A 23,215-nucleotide genomic window follows, 5' to 3' on the forward strand; every position below is an offset into this window, starting at 1 on the left:
CAACCTCAATTTTAGCAGCATTGACTCCTGAACTTTAATTTAATATTTTGACCATGGCATCAAAAACTGGGGATTTCACACTACATTCACTTCTTGGGGGAACATGAGAGAGTTAGGACTGTAGTGTACAGATGCTTCACAACCCCAAAATTTACTGAAGATCGCCCCAAATCATCTGGGATCAACAAGCAGAGGAAGGGGTGAGTGATGTGTGTGGGTGGGGTGGGGTGGGGGGGGGAGATCAAATTTCTGTCTATTAAAAAAAAAAAGCTGGAAAGTACAGAAATAGTAGTGAATACAGCTATGGAATTCAAGCATTCACTCTGAAGACTTTGCTGAAGCTTTTCTAAAATATTGAAGATCCTATGCCTCAAAATTTATGCTTCACTGTTTAAGATGATACTAAAAAAAAACACCACCACAAAAAAAACAACAACTTACTGAGTTGAAAACTCCATTTGTGTACTCTAGGAGAAGCATTCTGGTGGTGGTGCTTCTCTCTGTGTTTATCCTTTTCTCCATCTTTGATGTGAGGTGACATCACTCTTGCAGGTGATCGAGAAATCTTCTGTGGTTTGGAAGAGTTCATGTGTTTTACAGGAGTACATTTACTGGAACTGTCCAGGACAGGAAGGTCTTCACTGTCACTGCTTTGTCCTGCAGTAAGAGAAATGTACTTGACTTCAAAACAAAACACTGGCATTTTAAAAATGTTATATAAATGTTAAAGTTACAAAAAGGATTAAGAAAGAACTGCTCCTTCTTGCTCGGAAAATTCCAAAATACACACAGGAAAATTTGAATCATCAGATTCACTACATAACAATCAGATACAACATGCGCCGAACTCTCAAGTGAACTGCTCTTTAACGCAGCAGAGTCAAGGGCTGACCAGGCCCATTAGTTAAGAAGCAATAATCAATTTTTTCTACAGAAGTAATAAGGAAGCTTATTTTAAAATACGGACATTAGCACAATGATAAGCTATCTTAAGTCACATATTTTGGGGTTCTAATACAAAGCAGACACTAGAACTCCCTTTTTAAAGATTAAGACTGTATTAATACAGATAGCTAACACATGATTCTGGATATACAGTATATTGCTTTATACATTTACTAAATTGCTTCAAACACCTAAAAGAACACTTGTGAAACTAATGGCATAGAAGCTTTAACAAGAAACAGAACATTTTAAGCTATAGAGTATGCAAACATTTTAGATTCACACAATAATCGCAATATTCTACATTAGCCGGAAAATATGTCTGAATATTCTATGTCAGATAATTAACTATTTTAGGTTGATATTTAAAAAAAAAATGACAAAGCTTTCACAAGGCCCAAATACATTGACTCATTCTATTCAGCTTCTTCAAATTTTGATCAAGGTAACAATGATTACCAAAATTGAGGTATAGAAACCTAAATTCCATCTAACAGAAATAATCTGTATGTAACAACGAAAGCAGGGGGCCCTATAGATGTTTATATGACAGCACACCCTTCCCCATCACCCCCCTCAGGAACGTACCTGTTCCATTCTTTTCATTTTTGGCTGCAGCACTTGATCGCTTTGGAGTACGCTTTTGTTTTTTTGCCAGTGTTCCACTGTTGCTGTCACTGGGTCTTTTTTGACCTACATGAGGGGAAAAAAAAAATGCACCTCCAATATTTCTGCTACAAACTCTTTATAAGCAAGAAAGAAACGTAAAGCTAGAAGACAAAACAAACCAGTCAATTTTAGCAAAGTAATGCCAGACTTAAGATGACTTCAGAAACCATTAGACTGACTTGTCAGAGGAAACGCTCACCCTTCTCTCCGATGTCTCTTTCTTGCACCGCTATGCTACAATTGCTTGACGTAGTACTGGCCTCAAACCCGTTAGCAGACTCACTTTCGCAGAGCCCTTCTTGAGATTCCTCTGCCACACTGTCGACTTCAATAGTCATGTCGCTTTCACTCTTGATGCTGCGGGACTCATCCTGACTAAGAGTAAGAGGTGAGGCCACTGAAAAGCTTGACTGGGCAGCTGGGGGTAAGGCAGACGGGTTTGAATTTGAAGTATTCGGGTCTGGCTTTTCTGATATTGTATCTTCACTACTGCTCTTCTCCTTTTCATCCAAGTCATCCAAGTCTACTTCGTGACAGAGCAAAGTTTCCGGACCAATCTGAGGCATTGCATCATCCTCATCTTTTAAGGGAACGTTATCATTTTCCTCAGATGGACATTCAAAGTTCTCATTCCTCATCTCTTGACCATGCTGAACCGATTCTGCCACCAGGGATGGCATTTCTTCATTTTCAGTTCTGAGCGACTCTTCAGCATTCAGCCCTCTACATTCCTCTGCCCCAGTACATTCATTGGTCCTCTCATCAGATACAATATTTGGGACTTCCATCTCACTCTCCCGTCGATTCCTTTTCTCAGGTGAAGCCTGCTCCGAAGTTTTCCTTTTCAAAAGCTTCTTATCTTTTGTAGAAGGCTCCATTTCACTTTCAGTAGTGCTGGAAATCTCTTTACAGTCCAAGGAAGACATGTCTAATCTTTCAGTTTCTGTAAGAGATTCATTTGCCACATCTTCCTGACTTCCTGGTGAAATCTTTGCATTCTCTAAACAGGGATCTTTTGTCTTGCTCCTCCTCCCTTTTCCTTTAGGTGATTTTTCAGCTTCTCTCTTGATTTCTTCCATTTGTTCTGATTTATTTCCAAAAATCTGAACAATTTGTTCGCTTTCTTCAACTTCCAGTTTCAGTGTTTCTAATGGCTGCACTTGACTCCTGTCATTTTCTCTCAGTGCATGAGGAATCTTTGGGCTTTCCTCATCTAGCTTCTCATCATTTAGTTTTTCATTTTTTTCCAGTTCTGAAGTTTCTGGAGAAAATTCTTCATTCAAATTCTTCTCAGATGACTCATCTGCTTCACTGTCAGATGAGCCAGAGTCTGCAGAAATAAAAATAAAAAAAACAGAATGGAAAAACACCCTAAATCATCAATTACAATTACTTTTGTCAACTACACAAAACCTTTTTACCAGTATTCTATGCTACTAAAATCGATTTAAAATAAACAATTCTAAACTTCAACAACAACAAAAATGTGTATTAATGAACACACTTATTACAGGTCTTATTATTACTCAAAATCCTTATTAACTGCTGTACTAGTAGAAGTATTATTCCCCAAATTATCCGGTATGAACAAATGAGTTTAGCAAAAATGATTTTACGTATTTGCATGACCTGTAGATATCGTCACCCTATCTGGCATCAGCAAAACCAAGCAACCAACAGCCAAACCAAACCATAACTCCCCTCTTCCCCTCTCCACGTACCCCCCCAGTCAGGGAAAAAAAAAAAAACAAACATCCCTCCCACACCACAATATGGACAGTCCATTGCTAAACTATTGCGCCCATCACACACCATTTACAACACAAGCACTATTATGTTACCAGAAGATTATTCAAGGGACCTGTACTAAAAGAAGATGTTGACTTCACTTCAGTTCTTGTTCACAGAGGCTTAGAAATATCAAAAATATCGTTGTAATTTGTATATAATTAACTTCTTTACTGGATGATGCACTACTGAGGCTGAGGACATAATTGCCATTACAAAAACTATTATTATACCCCTAGATTTGGTCTGTTCAGGATTAAGACTGAAAGGCTCTGGCCAAAGAAGACAGGATGACTTGCACTGTCATTTCCATGCCATAGCTTGCCTGTGAGCAAACTGTGCTCTTCAGCAGTTTCAGTTCAACTACTTCCTCAGTAAAATTCACAAGGAGGGGAAGGAAAAGTAAATAAATAAATAAAAACCTCTTTTCAAAAAAGGTACTAAAAAAACCTGAAAAACATACACAGGACTGAGATCACTCACCGTTTGATCCTCTATCAGAATCAAACATTCCTGAGCTACGTCTCGTCTGCCTGCGGGGTGTTGCTAAAATCAAAATCGAAAATATTAATTTTTATAGAGTAAAATCTGCACCGAATTCTTTGTTTTATTGCTTGCACACTGACTGGTTAAGTAGGACTTCAAAGCTGCTGAAAGCACTCTGTTCCCTGAAGTTGTCATGTTAATGCACTGCATTACATCACTGTTTACATGCACTTCCATGCCAGAACAAGAGTGTATCAGAGGTACCTTCTGTTCCATTTGGCAATGGTGAGGAATCTGACAAGTTGTTCCGTGCACTCCTGGCTCCTGATTTACCTTCGCTATTAGGTGTTTTGGATAAAGACGTGTTTGATGGAAGAGTAGATTTCAGAGGGGGCCGCCCTCGCTTTGATTTTTGTTTCTCCTCCTCTTTCTTCTCATCCTTTTCACTGTCTTCTTTATTCTGAGGGAGAGAATTAGGTATTTATTAACGTGAAACCTTTTCTTATTTTACCCTATACATCAGTTAAAAAGCTAGACTATGGACTAAATAATCTTATTTTTTTTAAATTAGGAACAATCATAGTCATAAAGTAAGGTACTGTAAGAAACTTATTGAAATAATCAGTATTACTTTTGTTCTTTTCTTCTGTTTTCTCTTTGGTCCTCCTTTGTCCACAGGCCAGATAATCCGATCAGCTTTCACCCATTCATCATACCTGAAAGCACGCATCAGCATACTTTTATTATGGCATATAAAAACTTGGTTGCAATATGATATTTAAAAGATTGAATTACAGAAAATATTTATCAAGGGAAGGTAGAAGAGTAGAGCATGTATTTACAAATACACGCAGTATCTACCATTAGAAAGATTAAACTTCTAATAAATGTTATTATTATTATTTTTTCTTCTAATAATAATTTCTAATTTGCCATTAAAAATTTACCTTCTAAGATCTTAAGAAAATTTGTGATGAACAGAGGCATGGGGGAATGGAGGTACAAAGTTCCCCGTCTCTTGCTAGCAAAGCACTACAAGTCAGGGAAACGAGACAGCTACGCAATTTCTGAATAATTTCACATGATATACCAAAAGTCCATTTTCACCAAATCACGCATCAACAACAAAATATACCTTCTTTCATTGAGTTTTTAAATTATAGCAACAGACAGAATGAGATTATGAAAAGCACAAAATATACTGCTAGTGCTTATCAAAATTTCCTGATTTATTATCAAGATAAAGGGAAACCTGTAAGTACCTGGGAGAATACCACCCTCTCCTTCCGCCCAAACTTAATGTTGCCTCGAAAATAGATTTGCTTAATTTACTTAAAAACTTACGGATTTATCATGTCTCAAGTTATACAACAGAAGTGTTTTATTTTTAAAAAAAATATCACTTTTGTGATACGTTTGCCTATATAATCACAATGTTCTTAAAAACAACAAACCCCGGCGATTTCTACAGCAGTGTTAGCGCGGCTGCCAAGAGAAGCTTTTGATAATTTTTTTCCTGTAGTTCTTTGTTGCTTAGCTCTCTCCTACCCTCTCTACATGTAACAACCGTTCTTTATAATCACAGTTAACACTGAACGCAAGAATAAATTTTGTTGCCAAAATCTCAGTGCTTGATAATCTTCTAATTGCAGACGTCTTCACCGTTCCCAGTGACTCTTGTTTAAAAGTCTGATGCTGCTAACGCTAGCTGACACAATAAATTACAGGGATACTCCTGTGAGGAGAGAGGATTACTCACTTCAAGCAGGGTGGAAACTTGGAAACATACAAGTCTATTCTAAGATTTCAATGCAACGGCGTCATACCATGAACAAAATTACTACCATTGAAAAAAGAAGAGTCAGATCCTGTTACCATGTTGATAATTTAACTCAGAGCCAAGTCACCGACTATCTTTCTCTTTTTTTTTTTTTTTCCTAAAAACAAAAACTGTTTTGGAAGTAATAATCTTTTTAACAAAACAAGAAGCGAAAGGCAATGTGTTCTCACCTTACATTCCAACCATAGTAATGAACTAAATATAAAACTTCTCCATCGTCAATTTCAGTGCTTTTAATACTGGCTTCATAAATTTTTTGAGTCTTTCCACGTCCGTATTTTACTTTTACTTTGGTTCCAGTCAGGCAGGGTTCTGTATCCTCCTCATCCTCTTCACCTTCTGATTCTCCTTTGTTCTCCATTTCCTCCCTGCAGTGAAGTATATTCAAAATACCCACTAATTAGTGGCAACCAAAGTTTTAACATTTAACTAACACAGCCAAGGTACTACAAAGAAGAAGGCTGTGTCAAAAATTTTCTAATTTTTTGCATCCTGTGCTGTTTTTAAAACATATTTGCTTTTGACACACTACTTTGAAATATTTTTTTTTCATCTACACTTTGCTTAATAGATTATAGTTTACTAACAGCGTATGGAAGTTTGGATGGCCATCCCAGTGGCCCTCTCATGGTTGGAAACACCATGGAATGGTGTTCTAACAAATCGTGAATAAATCTGAAACAAACCTTGATTACAACAGTTTTTAACCAAGTTCAGAAGTGTCTACGCAGCTTTTATTAGCTGTATCTACATCTTATTAGCTGTATCCAATATTTAAACACAGCATCAAAACATTGTTCCAACAATCACAGTCTAACCTATTTTTAGGGTGAACTTAAGAGTAATGTAAAAGTTAAACTAAAAAAAAAATATCACCAGGAAAGAAAATACTGAAAGACTGTGGATTTCTTTTAATACAATATTTTTGCTGGCCCTCAGTGAAGGATGAACTATCCTGTTGTAGCAAATAGTTGGAAGAAAAACAAAGATGACAAGCACCACCTGTATCACTTAAAAGAAAACTATTTTTGATGTCTTAGTCACTTGACATACCCCTGCAACCTGCTACACACCCACACTGTACCTCCATTTGAGGCATTTTTGCACGCTACGGTCTACTGCAAGATTTCTCTTTGGGCTGCACAGTAACATTTTCTTTAAAATAACTGTGCGTTGCCTCCACTCCTCAAACCTCTTTAGCAGAAAAGATGCAATATCCCTACCCCTAACTCAACAAATCCTATTCATTATCAACTGTGTCCCACACACCTTGGCCACATGCACCAGCAAAACAGGTAGGAAAACCAGCTCAAACAATTAAAATCCTGTCCTTGACCACAGCCAGAAGCTGTTAGCTAAGAAGACGTCTACTCTGGTAAAAACTCAGACACCTGATCGCAGCTTGTTTCTAACCAGGAACGTAAATCCATTTCAAGTTGTCAGACTTTGGACGCAATTTTCCCTCGTGTGGTGGTTTTATCCTGCTGGACAGCCACACTCCACCACAGCTGCTCTCTTACTCCCCCTCAGAAGAAGAGGGGAAGAATTTAATTAAAGGGAAAAGGAAGAGGGGAAAAAAAAAATACCAAAGGCCGTGAAGAAGCACAAGGAGAGGAAAAAAATGATTCTCTGCTTCCCACAACAAGCGATATTTGGCCATGTCCTGGGACACAGGGCCTCAGTAGGCGTAGCGGTTGTTTGGGAAGACAGACATCTTCATAACGAGTCTCCCCTCTCTTTCTCCTTTCCCACCTTCTATTGCTGCGTATGACACCATATGGCATGGAATATCCCTTTGGTTGGTTTAGGCGAGCTGTCCTGGTGATGTCCCCTCCCCACCTCTTGCCCACCCCGGGTTGGAGGGAGCCCTGATGCGGTGCCAGTGTTGCTCAGCAGCAGCCAGAACACTGGTGCGATACCAGTGCAGTTCCAGCTACAGGTGCAGAGCACAGCACTGCGGGGGCTGCTGCAGGGAACGTTACCTCCATCCCAGCCAGACCCGATACCCCTCTGCAGATGGTTTGTTTCCTCTGCTGTCTCCTCCCCCATCCACTACTCAGTCACTCTGTTGTTGCCCTGCCACGTATCTCCGTGCCATCCTTTTCAACCCGTCTTTAGGTTTCATTCAAACTCCTTTTCCCTCCTTTGCCTTCTTGGCAGATCCTCTCCTACCTACCTACAATACATTTAAGTAACAACAAAACCAAGCAAGCTGCAGGTTCAGTGCTCAGCATTCAGCACAGAAGAAGAGGGGCTCTTTTCCACCTGTATTTTAACTGCCCAGTTGCTCACCATCCGTATAGCAGCCTGCTCTACTTAGCACCTATACGTACTAGGGTGATAAAACACAAAGACAACCTTGGCAGGACCTTCAAGGAAATGGAAGTGAAAAATACTGCCTGCCATCTCCCAGAAAAAGGTCACTCCTTAAAAGTATAGTAAACTCTCCAAGCTTGAAATACTATTTTCTTTTTCCTGTCTGGCTGAGTGAATTAAGGTCTTTGATTTTCACGTTTTAAAAACTGGTCAGATCTCCAGCTCTGTGGCTACCCTTGCTTGGAGTATGGCTCTATCAGGACACAGATATACTCCTAAGAAGGTGCTACAAATTAATTCTTACCTCTCCCTCTGCCTCTCTTCCTCTTCATCTGATTCTTTATCAGACTCTTCCTGTTTTTTAATTTTTTTCTCTTTTTGCTTTGGTGTACTTTTTCTCCCCAGGGGAGTTTCATTTTCTTTCTTTTCTGCATTCTCAAGTGTTTCCTCTACATCTTTGTTTTCCTTATTACTGTCCTTTAATTTATCTTGTGTTTTATCCTCTTCACTCTCTCTTTTAGCAGGGGTTACATCACGGGCAAGTCTTCTTCGTCCCTAGAACAGAAACAAAATTTGTTTAAATCTGTTTAATACTGACACCCTCCTTTTAGCATCTTCTGTCCGGATAGCTACCTGTTGATTTTACAGAACAAATCTGTCAGCTTTAGAAATACTAAATTTTTAAAAGGTACTTTGAGTACCTGGTCAATTGGTGTCTGGCACTGTTGACAGGTTCTTGGGGGTCTAGTACAGATTAACAATTTTACTAACTACTAGAATTATCTTTGATAAGGACATTGCATAGCAACCAGAGCATTTAAAATACATTATGAATGCAAGGTTAGTTATTTGGAGGCTATCCGAAGACAACAGTAGTGAAGGCACTATAATTATGATTCACAGTAAATCGGTAAATACTTTGAAATCATTCATAAACAGACAGTTGTTGACTGGGTTAATAAAGTAATAAAATATATGATCAAGTAATATTTAGTTATTGTCAAATTAACATCAACAACAAACGATTAAAAAAAAAATCTTTGATTCTTTTATCATCTCAAGAACTAATTTTCTCCAAAAAGTTTGTCAAGGTAAAACAAACAAACAAAGCTAGTGTCATGTCAGGAATTTCATCAAGGCTGATAGGTTTGGAAAAAACCCTTTAGATAGAAATAGAATACATAATGCAAATCTAAACTTATGTTTACACTATGTCTTTCAACTACTGATTTAAAGGCTATATCCTTGTTTGAAAAATTTATTTACAAGAGGTACTTCAGTAGAATTACATTTTAGTTAACAGGATGCTTACAACTTCAGTGATTTTAAAAGTTGCATTTCCTTGTCCTTCAGTAATATTTCTCTTTTAAGGAGCACATAATGACTTTTTAAAAGATCCAACAGGAATACTACAGCACCCTAATTCAGTCATATTCAAATACCTTAAAAGTATCCTTGTATTCTCCATCAGGTTCAGTTTCCACCAGCTGATGGGTCACTGATCTTATCTATGTAACTACTAACACAACCCTCACCTATACAGCATTCAAAGACAGAGGAAGACAAAAAAAAAAAAAAAAGATATCTTCCCTCTCCTGTTTTGTCTATGTGCTGTAAAATTGTATGTTTTCTTCAATTAAAAGAGATATTGTGTTAAAAATCAACTCAAAATGGGACTTCCTTTGATTCTTTAGGCTGTAGCAGTCCCTCGATATCCTTGCTTCTTGATGCACAGCTCTGAATTCCATGTGCCTGTGGAAATTCCCACCCACCACCAGGATTGTCCTGCTGGGTTTCTCTGTTCTGATGATATACAGCTCTCAGTAGCTCTCAAACTATCCCTGAATAGAAACATGACTGACATCAACACAGCCTTAGCAAATCCCATGGATGGTTTAGAACACAAAGAAATAGTGAAAACCGATTCTATTCACAGGTAGAATGTAATTAACAACTGAACACCAACTCGTTCACTGAACGTTGTCCTACTCTCGTACAAGCACATTAATTCAAATGTACAGTTGCTCCACAAGGGAAAACTCATTATGTAAACTGTTCAGTATACAAAGGGGTTTTGTTAAGTACTAAATAGAAATCAGTTCGAACTACTTACCCTTGGGGATCTTAGTTCTATTTCTTCTTTTTCACTCTCACTGCTGGAATAATTTTCTTCTGCTTCTTTTTTTACTTCTGTTGGAGGCATTTTTTGTTCCTCTTTCACACTTTCCTCCATTGGTTCCTCGTGTTTCTGTATGTCTTCTACCACTTTTGGTTCATTGTGATGGATGGTCCTGAACTGAATGTTTGCCGAACGGCAGTATTCTTCAAAACCATAAAGATACCTACAGGTAGAAATAAAGATTCATTTATACGTTTCACCTTCTGTTTTTTAATTCATTGAAGTGCAAAAAAAACTATTTTTGTGCTTGTAGGGAAGAGCAGGAGGAGTAGCAACTTCAGGAAAAAAAAAGCCAGAGGAGGTTTTGAAATGAAACAGTTCTGCACACAAGTCAAGCAGCGAAAAAGAAAACTCTGCATGTACACACAGGTGCTTCTCACACATTTAACTTCATCTCTGTCCAATTAAGAACTCATGACAGTAAAGCTTACGAATATGTACACTGTTTTGCAAACATACACTGACAGCTAAGATCAGCCCAGTATTATAATACGGGCATACAAACAAGTTACCACATGGTAACAAATCGTCGTGCATCAACTTGTCCTCTGGTAACTGCCTGTGCACACACTCTAATCCAGTTACAGGTGAGAGAAGTATGAACTAGCTTATCCCTCAAAGAATAAATATGTAAATCACAACACACCATCATGTGTCCATACAACATCATTACCTCCACTGTAATAGCAACTTTGCATACATTTATTTTTTTTTTTAATCATACATACTCTTCTCTGTAAAATACAGACCTTAAACATGTGCCCGGTTCAAATCCCACTGAAGATAGTCTGAATATTTTCAACTTCATCAACATTAACATGAGTTGAGTCATTAGCAATCCCTATTCAATCAGCCAAATTTCCTTAGGTTCGAGTCAAGAGAACCTCATTCTTCTCTTTTACTCAAAAAGCCCGATTGTTTCTCGCTCAAAATTTCAGGAGAATAAATAATTAAAATAATCTTTATGTAGAAAACGAGACTGAAAAATGTAATTCCTAAAAGGTTTCCACTTCAACAGTTATAGCCTCACTGAAAACCAGGGGTCAGAATAAAAAGTGTTACGCATTTTCAATTACAGTAGTAATTTTGCTACTCAATACCGTCACATCACCATAGCAATGTACATCGGTTATGCTCTAAAGCTATTACTCTACAGACGCCACACAAAGATGACATTTAAACATGCTGCCTGGAACACATCTTTGTCTACCAACATGTGTGAGGAAGTTAAAGAAACTGGTATAAAATTCTGCTCACAGCATGCAGCATCTACAGGCTTCAAAGAGCATGCGACTGAGATCAATAACCACAAATTGCAAAGCTGAATTTGCCCAAACCTTTTTGCTCCTAAATAACTGACTGTTATATTCTGAAATGGCAGCATCACCTGCTGAAAATAAATGCTTCTTGATAAGAAAATGAGCAGGATTCTACTGTTTTACAGCAGCAAGAACTTATCCAGTCCTGACCACTCCTCCTTTTCTCCATTGTTTCAATCCTTGGCACTGGAAAACGCTCAAAACTCCTCATTAACTGAAGAATGTCAACTACTGTTTCATTAAACTATCAAAAATTGTTTTAATATTGTTCAAGTTATTAAAAAAAACAAACAACTAAGAATGTTTTCACCATTATACAATAGGAGAACTTACTTTCTATAAGCAGTTTTTACATTGTAGGAAGCAGCCGAGTTCAAAATAGGAATGCCAAGGTCCATATAAATTTGCTTCCATACAGCACCGCTCTCAATCTTTGATGGGGGAAAAAAGAAAAAAAAAAAAAGGTAAGTTCTCAGGTTTTGTTAGCCAAGAACATTAAGGAATGACACTTAACACAGACACAGTTCACAACCTTTAAGAACGATGAGACATGTTTAGTTTAGGAAACATACGACACTTACATTGTCACACCCACCCTGCTGATATACCAGTCTAAAAAGTTTGAAGAGATTAAGGTCCTTGTAGCCCAGAACAGGTGGTTTGTTGATAGGAGTACCTAAATAAAACAAAGATAGAAATAAAATGTTATCACACAGAACAGAAAACTGCTGTTTCCATTCCTATAGAGTCCACTTGACTACCTGGATACACACTCTTCACACTTGACACCTTTCTACATTCTAACATCTCTATTTAATAGTTCTGTATGTTTCAGTTTAGTAGTTTCCAACCCCTCTTTTGGGTACATCGCATATTTCTGGGTGGTTTATTAGCATACTGCCACCAGCTGCTTGATAACTCTGATTTCTTGATCTCCTTTCCAGTTTTGTGCAATAATCCCTATCCAGCTGGCTGCATCCCACTGTTCCTCTCTTGAGGGTGGGGGCAGCCAGAATTGCAGCAAACTCTGCAGAGTGCCTGATAAATGCTGGAATATAGCAATGTGTGAAGACAGTAACTCAAAACACTGTGGTCTGAAAGGAATGTGAAAGAAGCAGAAATGCTGAACTATGAAAAGATACACAGGCAGGATGTGAAACAGCATGGTCCTAACAGGACGTGAATATTTGGGACAATTCTGAGAAAACGAAAGAATTTGACTCAGATGAGTGGGAATTATATAAAAAATAATAATTTCAAAAGGAGAAACCAAGTGACTGGGGAAAGCAGCTGCCTGTGTAGATGGTATTCATCCCAGCATGGAGGAGTATCAAAACTCTTCCCTGCTGCTTGTCATCATCCTTCATCTTCACGCAATTGTATTTGGAATCTTGAAAATAACTTTATTTGGGAATGCTGACATGATTATATGAATCAAAATATTCTTAGTGAGAGAAGAGAATGTAGAACAAATCTGGTGGGAACAAATGTTGCTATAAGAGCAGGGGGAAAAAACGTAGATGGGCAGGGAGAAAGACCCAGTCCTGAAGAAGACATGCATACTGCTCACTCAACATGCTAGCTTAAAGAACAGTTTCTAGACTGGGACTTCAAATTCAGTGCACAAACACTTCTTTCTCCTCTGCAGATCACTGACATCATCTCTCTACTTGATTCGTAGTAGGTTTGGTAAGAGTGTTTAAGAAAGGGAGCAGGGAAAACAGAAAAGGGGGAAGAACCAGCCTACTAGAAATTTGGATTTTACACAACCAACATAGGTTTTTTTTTTTCTTTTCTTTTTTTTTTTTTTTTTCCCTGAAATAACCTGCCTCAGAAGAATAACAAGCTGTCTCTAAAAACACTGATTCTACACAAATGGCCTCAAAATGCTGTACTGCAGTATACCCTGCTGTAATACACGATCTGTGATAAGCACCTGGCAATATTGAACAGACTTGGAACTCTTCTTTTATTATTGAGTGGTCGAGAACAGACCTCATCCATAGGGATGCAGAGCCTCTTTAACAAAGCTAACCTGATTTTTTATTTTCACTTTAAACCCAAGAAAATGTACTTTGAAAGGAAATAAAGGAGAAATATTCTGACGCTACATACATTTCATTGTAGAGTCAGTCTCATCACAACTTCAGATATGAACAGCTTATGTAACAGTCCTCCCAAGTCAGCAGGTACATCCTGCTCTCTATCTGTACACTGCATGTGTACTACCAATGGATGTCTTACCCCACAACTTTAGCTGCTCCAATTTATAACAGTCTCACCTAATTCTGTAAAGAAAAGCATTTAAAATACACTGTTTTCTTGTTCTAGCTACTGGACAAGGCAGAATTTTGTTTCTTCAGGTGAGTATCATGATTAAGACAGCTCTGCAAGGAGCTGAAGATGGCACATCTCCTATTATCTGCTGGTTGAATTTCATCATCCGTGAATAGCTGCCTCAGGTTCCAGCCTGAGATTAACAGCAGCAGAATTCCCAGCCGTGGCTGTCACAACAAGAAATCAACCAAGAGCTTATTTAACAGCGATTGTTAACACAAAAAAGGTTTTGTAAAAGCAAAACAAAACCAGAACACCTCAGGGGGGATTTATGTTTCCTTTGTGCACTGTGCTTCAAAGTATTTGAAGTAGATCTGCCACATGTGAAAATGAGAAGTGTTTATCCTTGACCAGACCAGCTCTTACCCCGGTTCACTGATGTGAGAATATGCTCATAACAACATCCATTACATTTCAAGAGCAAAAAAAGCTATACTTTTTTTTAAAAGCTATTAGAAAACGTGGACTGAAGTTTTTTGTTTGTTTGTTTTAAATAATTAATTTGCTATTACCTCTGTCTTCCATAAACTTATAAAGCTGTTGGAGGAAGTTGTCCCTCTCTTCAGGATCAAGCTCTTCCTCAGGCTGTGAAAACAAATGCAGTCATAATGAAAACAAAGCATGCAAAGCAACAATTTATTTGTATAAAAGCATAATGGCAAAAACTAAATCAAAACCACTTTCCACTTGGCCCTACAGTCATAGGATGGCGAAACATCCAGAAGACAAAATCTCCTCAGGAGACTGAAGTGGGTACCTCAAGAGGACAAAAAGGAAGTGCAGGTTAGAGAAAACCTCAATCCGTGACAGAAAGAGCCTGAGTGTGATCCTCAAAATGAAAATATACCTAATACCTGATACTAATACAGAAAAGATCTCTTATTTACAGGACCAGAGCAGTTCACAGGAATGCTAGGTTTTGTTTTTTTTTCCCCTCAAAGCTCATATTTGGAAATGCTTTTACAGTCACTTCCACAATTCTCTGACCACTTATCTTCCATAATTTAGTATTATAAACTCCTGGATCTTATCTTTAAAACTTAACTCCTCAAAGAAACTCTTACAAACTTTATGGGAAGGAACCTAAACTGTATAACAAAGATTTTATTCTTTGCAGGTGAAAATTGTGAAAATAAAGTACATTTGGGAAGGGGAGAGAAGGGGGGAAGACAGAAGGCAAGAGGAAATAATTTCCACGTATCTACATAAACTCAACAGCATTCTGAGATTCTAGAAGAGACCAAAAAAAAAAATATATCTTTTCCCTGCAACACTTTACGCATGCCACATTCTTCCTGCCAGCCTGGCAATCACAGGGATTGCTGGTAAGGCAGTTTGCTCAGGGAAGACTGCAGCTGTCTGAAAGGAAAGACATACAGTACGTGTCAAAAATCTTACCCTTACATTATTAAAAATGACAGCAAAGTCACACGCAGTTCCAGAAGGAAACCAGAACAGTAACTTCAGTTTCAGCCTTCTCTGCATTCTATAAACTTTAAGCTTCGAGGCAGGAAGATATGCAGTAAAATGTAAATGTATATGCTACTGCCTTGTTAACCAGAAAGCAATCTGCCAAGCATCGTGAATCTCAGCCCTCTCTGCTTCAGTGAATTCTAAGCTTCAAAGCCCAACAGGGATCACCTGTAGTCAGGCAGAGACGGTATCTGCTTCTTATTTTCCCATTTTTTCTTGTGAAATAATTTGAGGAAATTAAATGAAGAATCAGAACACTGCACAGTATCATCTACCATTTACTCATGCTGTGTATTATAGGGATTACATAAAGAGAAACAGTTATCTCAAGAATTATTATGTTCTTCCAGGTTAAGCAATGAATTATTGCTATAGAAACCACAGCTTTTTTTTCCTCTTAACAATCTAGACTGTGAACCAACTTCACGATCGAGAAATTTCTAACAGCTACTGTAATGTTTACCGATTGAAGGCAATACAACTCACACTACACTAACTCAATCTATCTAAATAACTGTAAACATTCAGAAATATTTCTGAATACTTGAACTCGAACCATTTCTTTTACGTGGGCATAATGCCAAACCAGAGCTGTAGGTCAGACAGCAGAAACGGAGGTTAGGAATAGCATTCTTGCAGACAGAACGTTAACCTTTTCACTGACACCATGACTTTTCACCTGAAGAAGAACAAAAAAGGAAGGATGAAAAGCTTTTACATTCTTATAGAAGCAGGACAGAAAACCTGCCTGCAGTATTCATTCATCCACGTGAGACACCCTGACTGCTGCACCTCCTTCTCTCTGGTGACAGCACGAGCGAGGCTGGCACCCCTCGACAGCAAGAGTCTGACTCGTGCCTGGTGCCCACGCCAGGGAAGACACTGACTCCTTCTGAGAGGTGACTTGAATATGACCTGAATGCTATCCCCAGAGGAATAAGTCATGGACTTTTTTTTTTTTTCCCTAGTGACCAAAATTTTGTATTTAAGAAAAAGAGAAAGAGATGAGAAACTCACTAGAGAGATCAACCCTTCACATGCATTATTATTGCAACATTGAGACACATGGATTTTTTTAAGCGATCATTTTTTTCATCAAGGTTATTTGTTTCGTATTTGTAACTGGGCATATGACCTCCCAGAAGTGTCTGATGTTTTCTTTAACTATACAAACCATCATCCAAGATGGTGAATCAGCATTCTTCAAAGCTGCACCTGAAGTGAAGAAAACCCCTGAGAAACACTGATGCCACAACCTGCCATCAGTGAGGGACTGAAGAGCTACAATTCCCCAAATGTCTTTCCAGCAAGCACTGGGGCAACGCTTCTCCCCTCCAAAACTCACTTCTGTATCCAGGCACTTATACCCATTTTAGGTTGGGCATAAGTAAGTTCACGGTGATGATTCTTCAAAATTAGTTTTCTTTAGAGCATTCTGTCTCTCCATTCATTTTTTCCCTATATAGATGTTGAAAAAAGAGAGGCACTACCCAAAGGTAAGTTCTAGCGAGAGGCAAAACAGTATGAATTTTTTAAGTGGCAGAAGTTCAAAAGTGAGACCTTTTTGTTGTTCATCCAATATCCATAACTAAATGCAACATGAAAATATTTGTTTTGTTTCAGGGCAAGGCACATTTGAATTTCATCAAAAACAACAAAATGTCCATTTTCAATTAAAAAAAAAATTAGGGTGCTTGAGATGTTGTTCTTCCTTTCTAACTAGCAGATCCCATCAGTTAGAGAATACTGTAAACACTGAAAAATGAGAGCAGCAATAAAAACAGGATCTCTGTATAATGGATTTCCAAATTTCCATTTCATATGACCTTCCAACTAATACTAATAGCACTTGTAAGTATCTTGTAAAAGTATTTGGTGGTTCTTGGTATCAAAATAAGCACAACATAAAACCCACTGAAACTTGCAGAAAACTTGTAATTGGCTTTGCTTCATTTACTTTCAAGCCCCTTTATTTACCAGGAGCTTTCCCTCTATCTTTAGTGTGATTTTAAAAAAGAATACAGCTCTCTTACCCTGACTCATCATTTACTCTCCAGGAAGCTGTTAAAGCTTCTGTGGATGCTAACCTGTGGAGCTGAGTGGGAGCAGAAAGGAAGCAGCAGCTTGTTTTATAAAACAAAGAATGAATCCCTACCTACATGATATACTCAATCACCACTGAGCCGAGGTACCAGGGACAGATCTTTCTTTTATGTTATTAACGGCTGACAATACCATAAACTCGTGTGAAAGAAATGCAATCAAAGAGGAAGAACAATGTGTGCAGGATCTGGAGTTCAGAACAGTATGCCATCAAGATAAGGTGCCAGAATCAGCGTAATTCTGTTGCTTCAGAGTATTTAATTACGTTTTTGTCACTTGCATATTTGCTTTCTGATACTGAGTTTGAATGCTAATTAAGGAAATGAAAAGAATTAAACTGACTGCAACAAGTTAACAGCTTTATACCATGTGAAGATGAGAGAAGTCTTAAAATGTTCGTTTCTATCAATAAGAACCAAGAATCCAATCATCCTCAGCAGTGGCTCTCCCAAGAGCTACACCTCAGTTTGTAACCTTTTCACTCACCTTTGAAGAATATTCTGAGAATGGCTGTTAGCGTGACACTGGGAGCGAGAAATTCTTTTTTAAGAACCTTTGCTCGTGGTATAACAGGCCGTGCTTCACAGTAGCCAAACTCCTACACATGCCAGTTCATTTTTTTTTTTTAAATACATAGACCACTTCTTTCTGAAGGCCAGACTTCTTTAACTTTGAAGTTACAATATTTCTGTACGCAGTTAGCTTTTTCTATATTTTGTTACATACACATAGGATGCAGCAGAAACGCACAATTGAGGTAAGGTGTTACCTGGTCACTTAAAGAGAAAAGGCTACATGGAAACCAAGAACTACTTTGAAGTGAAACTTAAGTATTATAACTAATAGATGACCACCACTGGTCATTTGGAGGATTCTCAAGGCTCCTAAAACACACCACGGATTTCATACACTCATCCTTCTTTTATGAACTTAGTGCTCATGAAATACATGATAATGATTATCGTGAGAACTCAAATCCTTGCTCATTTGCAGAATGGCTACATTGGAATTTCTTCTGGCATTTTCCCTGCTCAAAAACGTAAAGCAATTCTGACTGCTGTTGTGATAGAAGAACCCTAAACACTTTAAGTTAATGCACACTATTAAACCTGCTACACGTGTGTCTGTCAGGTGACAGTCAAAATGAAGAATGAAAGAAAAATCCCCTAAGCACACACACGGAGGTGCTACAACTCTTTTTTTTTTTTTTCCCCCCAACAGCAAGAGAAGCATGGAGATAAGCTAGCTAGATTATTTTTTCTGACCACGTTAGGCATGTTCAATTAGGAGGGGATAAAGTGAAAGAAGAAAAAACTGTACTAAAGCAACAAGTTGGAAGTCTTTCAAAGATGGTATTATAACTAATTCTACAACTAAGACAGAAATCCCCTTTTCCAGTTCATGATGTTATAAGATACAGTTTCGAAACTTGCAAAATTCAAACTCTAAAGAACAAATTCCTTACTTTCATTCTGATCTTACGTAAATAGGTCTATTAAGAGCACGTACTGAAAATATATTTCAAATAACTGTAGGTTGAAATCTTGATTCCTTCAGAAACGGGAAGGCCTACAACAGGGAGACTAAGAGGACCAGACGTTGCCTATATATTCCCTTGTAAAATGGCAAGTATTTAATTACTTAATCCTGAGAAACAAATAGGTATAATTTCTTCCCTGACAGAACAACTAAAGTAGAAACAAATACAGCAATATATGTAATAGGATTTATAATAAAAATCAAGTAATACTCCAAAAGCTTCTATTTCCATGTGGAGATGCTGGAATTCAGATTTTTTCTTTCCTTCTAACTGCAGTGTATTCTTTGACTACCAAACGTTCCCTGAAAATACAGCCATCCCTCTTATTCTGCCATGTTGAAAATTGGAGAAAAACCAAGAGATATCCAGATTCTTATCTGGAGTCAACCCAATAGAGTGATTTTTTAAAAACTTCCATTTGTTAAAGATTTTTTTCTACAGTACCTCCTCATTTTTCATCTTTTGTGACAAAAGCAACATCTGTTCTGTTACTCAAACTTCACATTGTGAATCAAAAGTAATCCTGAGTTGCGTCATATGTTGCAATTATTGCCAAAAATCCAGCCATTTGAACATGCTGAGCAACTCACTGTAATACAGCCCTTGGTAAAGCCGATGACGAGCAATTTCCACGTTTTCCTCCGTCACAGTCAACTCTGGGCCACCCAAGTCAGCTACCAGCAACGAGGATTGGCATCTCACCACCACCACCATATTGTTCCCATTCCTCAGAATATGAAAGACATCACAGAACAACCGTGTAAACCCTGAAAATAATAATTCTAATTGTGCTAATTCTACCACACTCTGCATATTTCGTGGAAGGCAGCATAATTAGAAAGACAGTCTCTGTCAAAACAAAGTTACAGATTTTAACCCAGCTACTGGAAAAATAGTAGGATCTATTATCACCAGCTACAGCAGGTCTCTGCTCCATTATCATTATAAAAGATTCTACTCCCGAAAAACAGGATCCCTTCCATTCTCACAATTAGGCTCTTCTGACTGACTTTATGCTCTCATTATATATTAAGTAGGCCTGGGTCCGTTTGATTGATGTGATGAAGGCCTATCGTGGCTGGTCAGCAGCAGGCCAAGCCTTGACAGCAAAGCTGCTGTGCATTTCAGACGGTGGGAGCACAGGGCGTGGAGGAAAAAAGAGCATTTTGGAAATCTCTCCGTCACATCTCCAGCTACATTGCACCTTGCAGTTCTAAAACAAAAGGTTTGCTGAGAGTATTCTGGCAGAGGATGGACAGAAGCTGTTTTGACCTTGATAATAAAGGAGGAACTTTACAAAAGGTAAATGCAAAATTTGAGTAATTCAACATTTGCAGTGAAATACAGGCAAGGCACTATCATTCATTTGTCAATTCTCTTTGCAACCGATATCACTGCCCTTCTAAGGGAAAAGAAAAAAGGAAATTATGACAAAATTCTCGAAATGATCTTTAACTGCAGTATCTAGCTTGGCCCACAATTAAAATAAGATTATGTATGGTAACACTTGAATCAGGAATTTGATTGAATGGGCCAGAATGACAGTTCTGCTCTGACAGTCTATAAAGATTAATATCTATCCCCTGCTACATAGCTTCAGCATGAAGATGCTCACCTTATTTTTATATCTCTGCCTGTCACCTGGAATTAATGGATTCCACAGCTTTTCCTATCAGCACACCTACCTGTCTGGAATCCTTCGCTTCACTACTCTACCTTTAGATTATTCCTTAAAAATATCCCTATTTCTTTTATAGAAATGCTTTTTTTTTTTCTTTAAAAAAAAGCCACCAAGCTCCCCCTCCCCCTTCTTTGTTTGAAACACACAGCACTTTTATGCAATAGCCATGAAAAATGATTTTAAAAACGAATACTAGAAAACCAGTATAGCAATCCCTGACTTTTAGTGCCTGATATTCTGCAATTTTAGCCAATGTTAATACAAACAGACCAGTACAGACTGCAACAGTTCACACCCTGCAAAATGTGGCCTATTCAGTCCTTTTCACTGCAAACAGAGGAAAAAACCCAAAGGTTTTTTATATTCTACACACATTTAGCCTTACATTTATCTAACCAGACCAGTATTTTCATACAGACATCCACTCCATTTTGCAGAACACTGTTATTAAGGCATAAAATTAGCACCAAAAATAGATTCTTATTGTCTTTTTTTACGTGGAAAGATCTACCCTGGTTGCATGCTCCACCAGACAGTTCACAGATCAGAAAGCTGTAAAATCTACCTCAAACCCCCATTCTCAACAAAAATGTTAACACCACCGATTAAAACACAACGTCCTTACCTATGAGCTGCATTCTTTCAAACGTAAAAATGCTTTTATTTCCTTTCTATCTAATCTGCCCAGTGCCTGGACATAATTTCAGCCTGCCTTCCAAATATTTGCTTGCTTTCTCTCGCACTGCACGGCATCCGCAGTTACACGGCATTACTTACATTCTCTTCCATATAAAAAAATCAGACATTACATGAAAGGAAAAAAAAAAAAAAAAAGAAAGAGACAGCCCATTTCAAAGCATCTGGCAAGCCTCCCCTGGCGGGCGGCCAAGGCTCGGCTAAATCTTCCCTCTCCGGGCGAGCATGCTCACTGGAAACCAACAGAGTGTTGCTGAGGCAACACCGTAGGCAGCCTCCAAGTATGAACAGCCATTCTGTTTTCGCTGTGACAAACCGCATACTACAGGGGAAGTGAAAGGGAAACGATATTTGACCTTCCTCGGAAGACAAACTTCGCCGTGTTTTTCTAGAGAAAAGAACCAAACGTTGCCAAGCGCATTGTGAAAATCACCAAAAACGCGAAAAAACGCACCCAGACGCAACCGAGGATGCCCTGCCCATCCCCACCTCCCCCCTCCACACACACTTTATTTCTAAATTTAAAATCAAGGTTAAAAACAGGTAGAAGAAATGAAAGGAAAATATGCAAATACATTTTGTTGACATGAAACCTTCACGAGAAAGGAACAACTCAAAATATTCCAACACAGAAAAACATTTTACCATAAGTTTCAACTGAACGTTAACCAGAATATTCATCCACTTTGTCCCATTCCTAACCTGTAATATAACCTGTAATGTTCAGAAGAAAACCCACTGTGACTCACTTACAAAGGTAAGTACTGCACTGCTTTCAGTGTCTTAGAAAGCAAATAGCTTTAACAGCCATTATGCACTACCTCACTCTTTGTCAAGCTTCTATTTTTGCTTCAGTGGTTTAATTCGACCTTTTATCAAACTAATTTTCAGAAACAAGCTACTTTTTATGTAAACTACATATGAACTACAGAAGAAAAAATACAAAGCTACTTTTACTTAATACTATAATTACTACTATTTGGCTCAGCGTCAATTTCTTGTTCATGTTTCTCTTTCACCCAGATTCTTTCTATCACTCTTCTCCGCCTTGATTTTTTTTTTCTTTACTTTACATACTTCTTTACCTAGCAGATAACAGCAGGAAATCTGCCACTGTTCACAAGTACCAACAAAGAGGATGGGAGCAAAGGGAAGATGAATAGGTTTAAAAACACAAAGTGATTAAGTCTGAGGGTAAAATGTTGGACATGCACATTACTCTACTACCTTTGAGGAATGACTGAAATTGTCCAGACTTACCATTACTTCTTCATTTTTCTCTTCTCTTTTTATTTCCTCCTCATCAGTTTCTGCCGTAGCTCCTTCTTCATCGCTGCTAGAGGATTCCATAATTTCACTTATGTCCATTTTCCAGTTCCGAGGAACACTCTTTGTGTTGAGAAACGTGCTTGCTTCCTGTAGCCCTGCAGAAGAAAGGGCCCTGTTTTTACCTCATCCAAAGTATTCATAATCACAAAGCATTTTTGAATTTCATGTTCTTGTACATTTCAATGTTAACTTAAACCAAATGATAAAGTAGGTACTTCAGTTTTAAAAGATCAGTCTACATGCTTTATATTTCAAGACAGTCAAATTTTAAAAATCAAGTACCAGTAAGTCAAGGAGCTTAGATCGAGAATATCCATTTGTATTTTCAAGGCATATGTCCTCATGAACACTAGTTTTACACCTGTTTATTTACACAGCAAAGACAATCACCTATACTTATTCACATATGTTCTGTGCAACTGTGAAGCTGTTCTGTTTCTGTATGAAAGTAACAAATACTGGAATAAAGCTATGAAAAAAAAAAAATCACAGCTAAAGTACCATAAATTTCTTT

General features: G+C 38.0%; 1 protein-coding gene across 2 annotated transcripts in view; it reads right to left on the minus strand.

The window, feature by feature from the left end:
• The window catches only part of ARID4A (AT-rich interaction domain 4A), a 48,547-nt gene that overhangs the window by 2,770 nt on the left and 22,562 nt on the right, over positions 1 to 23,215 (minus strand). Inside the window, exons 11-23 of one of the 2 annotated variants that reach the window (XM_066998503.1) lie at positions 22,633 to 22,796; positions 14,392 to 14,464; positions 12,124 to 12,218; positions 11,876 to 11,973; positions 10,158 to 10,386; positions 8,349 to 8,599; positions 5,899 to 6,096; positions 4,520 to 4,604; positions 4,153 to 4,348; positions 3,886 to 3,948; positions 1,814 to 2,944; positions 1,534 to 1,638; positions 442 to 657 (exon numbers count right to left, since the gene is read on the minus strand). In XM_066998503.1, coding sequence (XP_066854604.1) covers positions 442 to 657; positions 1,534 to 1,638; positions 1,814 to 2,944; positions 3,886 to 3,948; positions 4,153 to 4,348; positions 4,520 to 4,604; positions 5,899 to 6,096; positions 8,349 to 8,599; positions 10,158 to 10,386; positions 11,876 to 11,973; positions 12,124 to 12,218; positions 14,392 to 14,464; positions 22,633 to 22,796 — 2,904 coding nt within the window. The remainder of the gene's footprint in view (positions 1 to 441; positions 658 to 1,533; positions 1,639 to 1,813; positions 2,945 to 3,885; positions 3,949 to 4,152; positions 4,349 to 4,519; positions 4,605 to 5,898; positions 6,097 to 8,348; positions 8,600 to 10,157; positions 10,387 to 11,875; positions 11,974 to 12,123; positions 12,219 to 14,391; positions 14,465 to 22,632; positions 22,797 to 23,215) is intronic. The other variant, XM_066998504.1, reaches the window with a different exon arrangement.

The sequence above is a fragment of the Anser cygnoides genome, chromosome 5 (genome assembly GCF_040182565.1).
Source record: "Anser cygnoides isolate HZ-2024a breed goose chromosome 5, Taihu_goose_T2T_genome, whole genome shotgun sequence".
Lineage (NCBI taxonomy): Eukaryota > Metazoa > Chordata > Aves > Anseriformes > Anatidae > Anser > Anser cygnoides.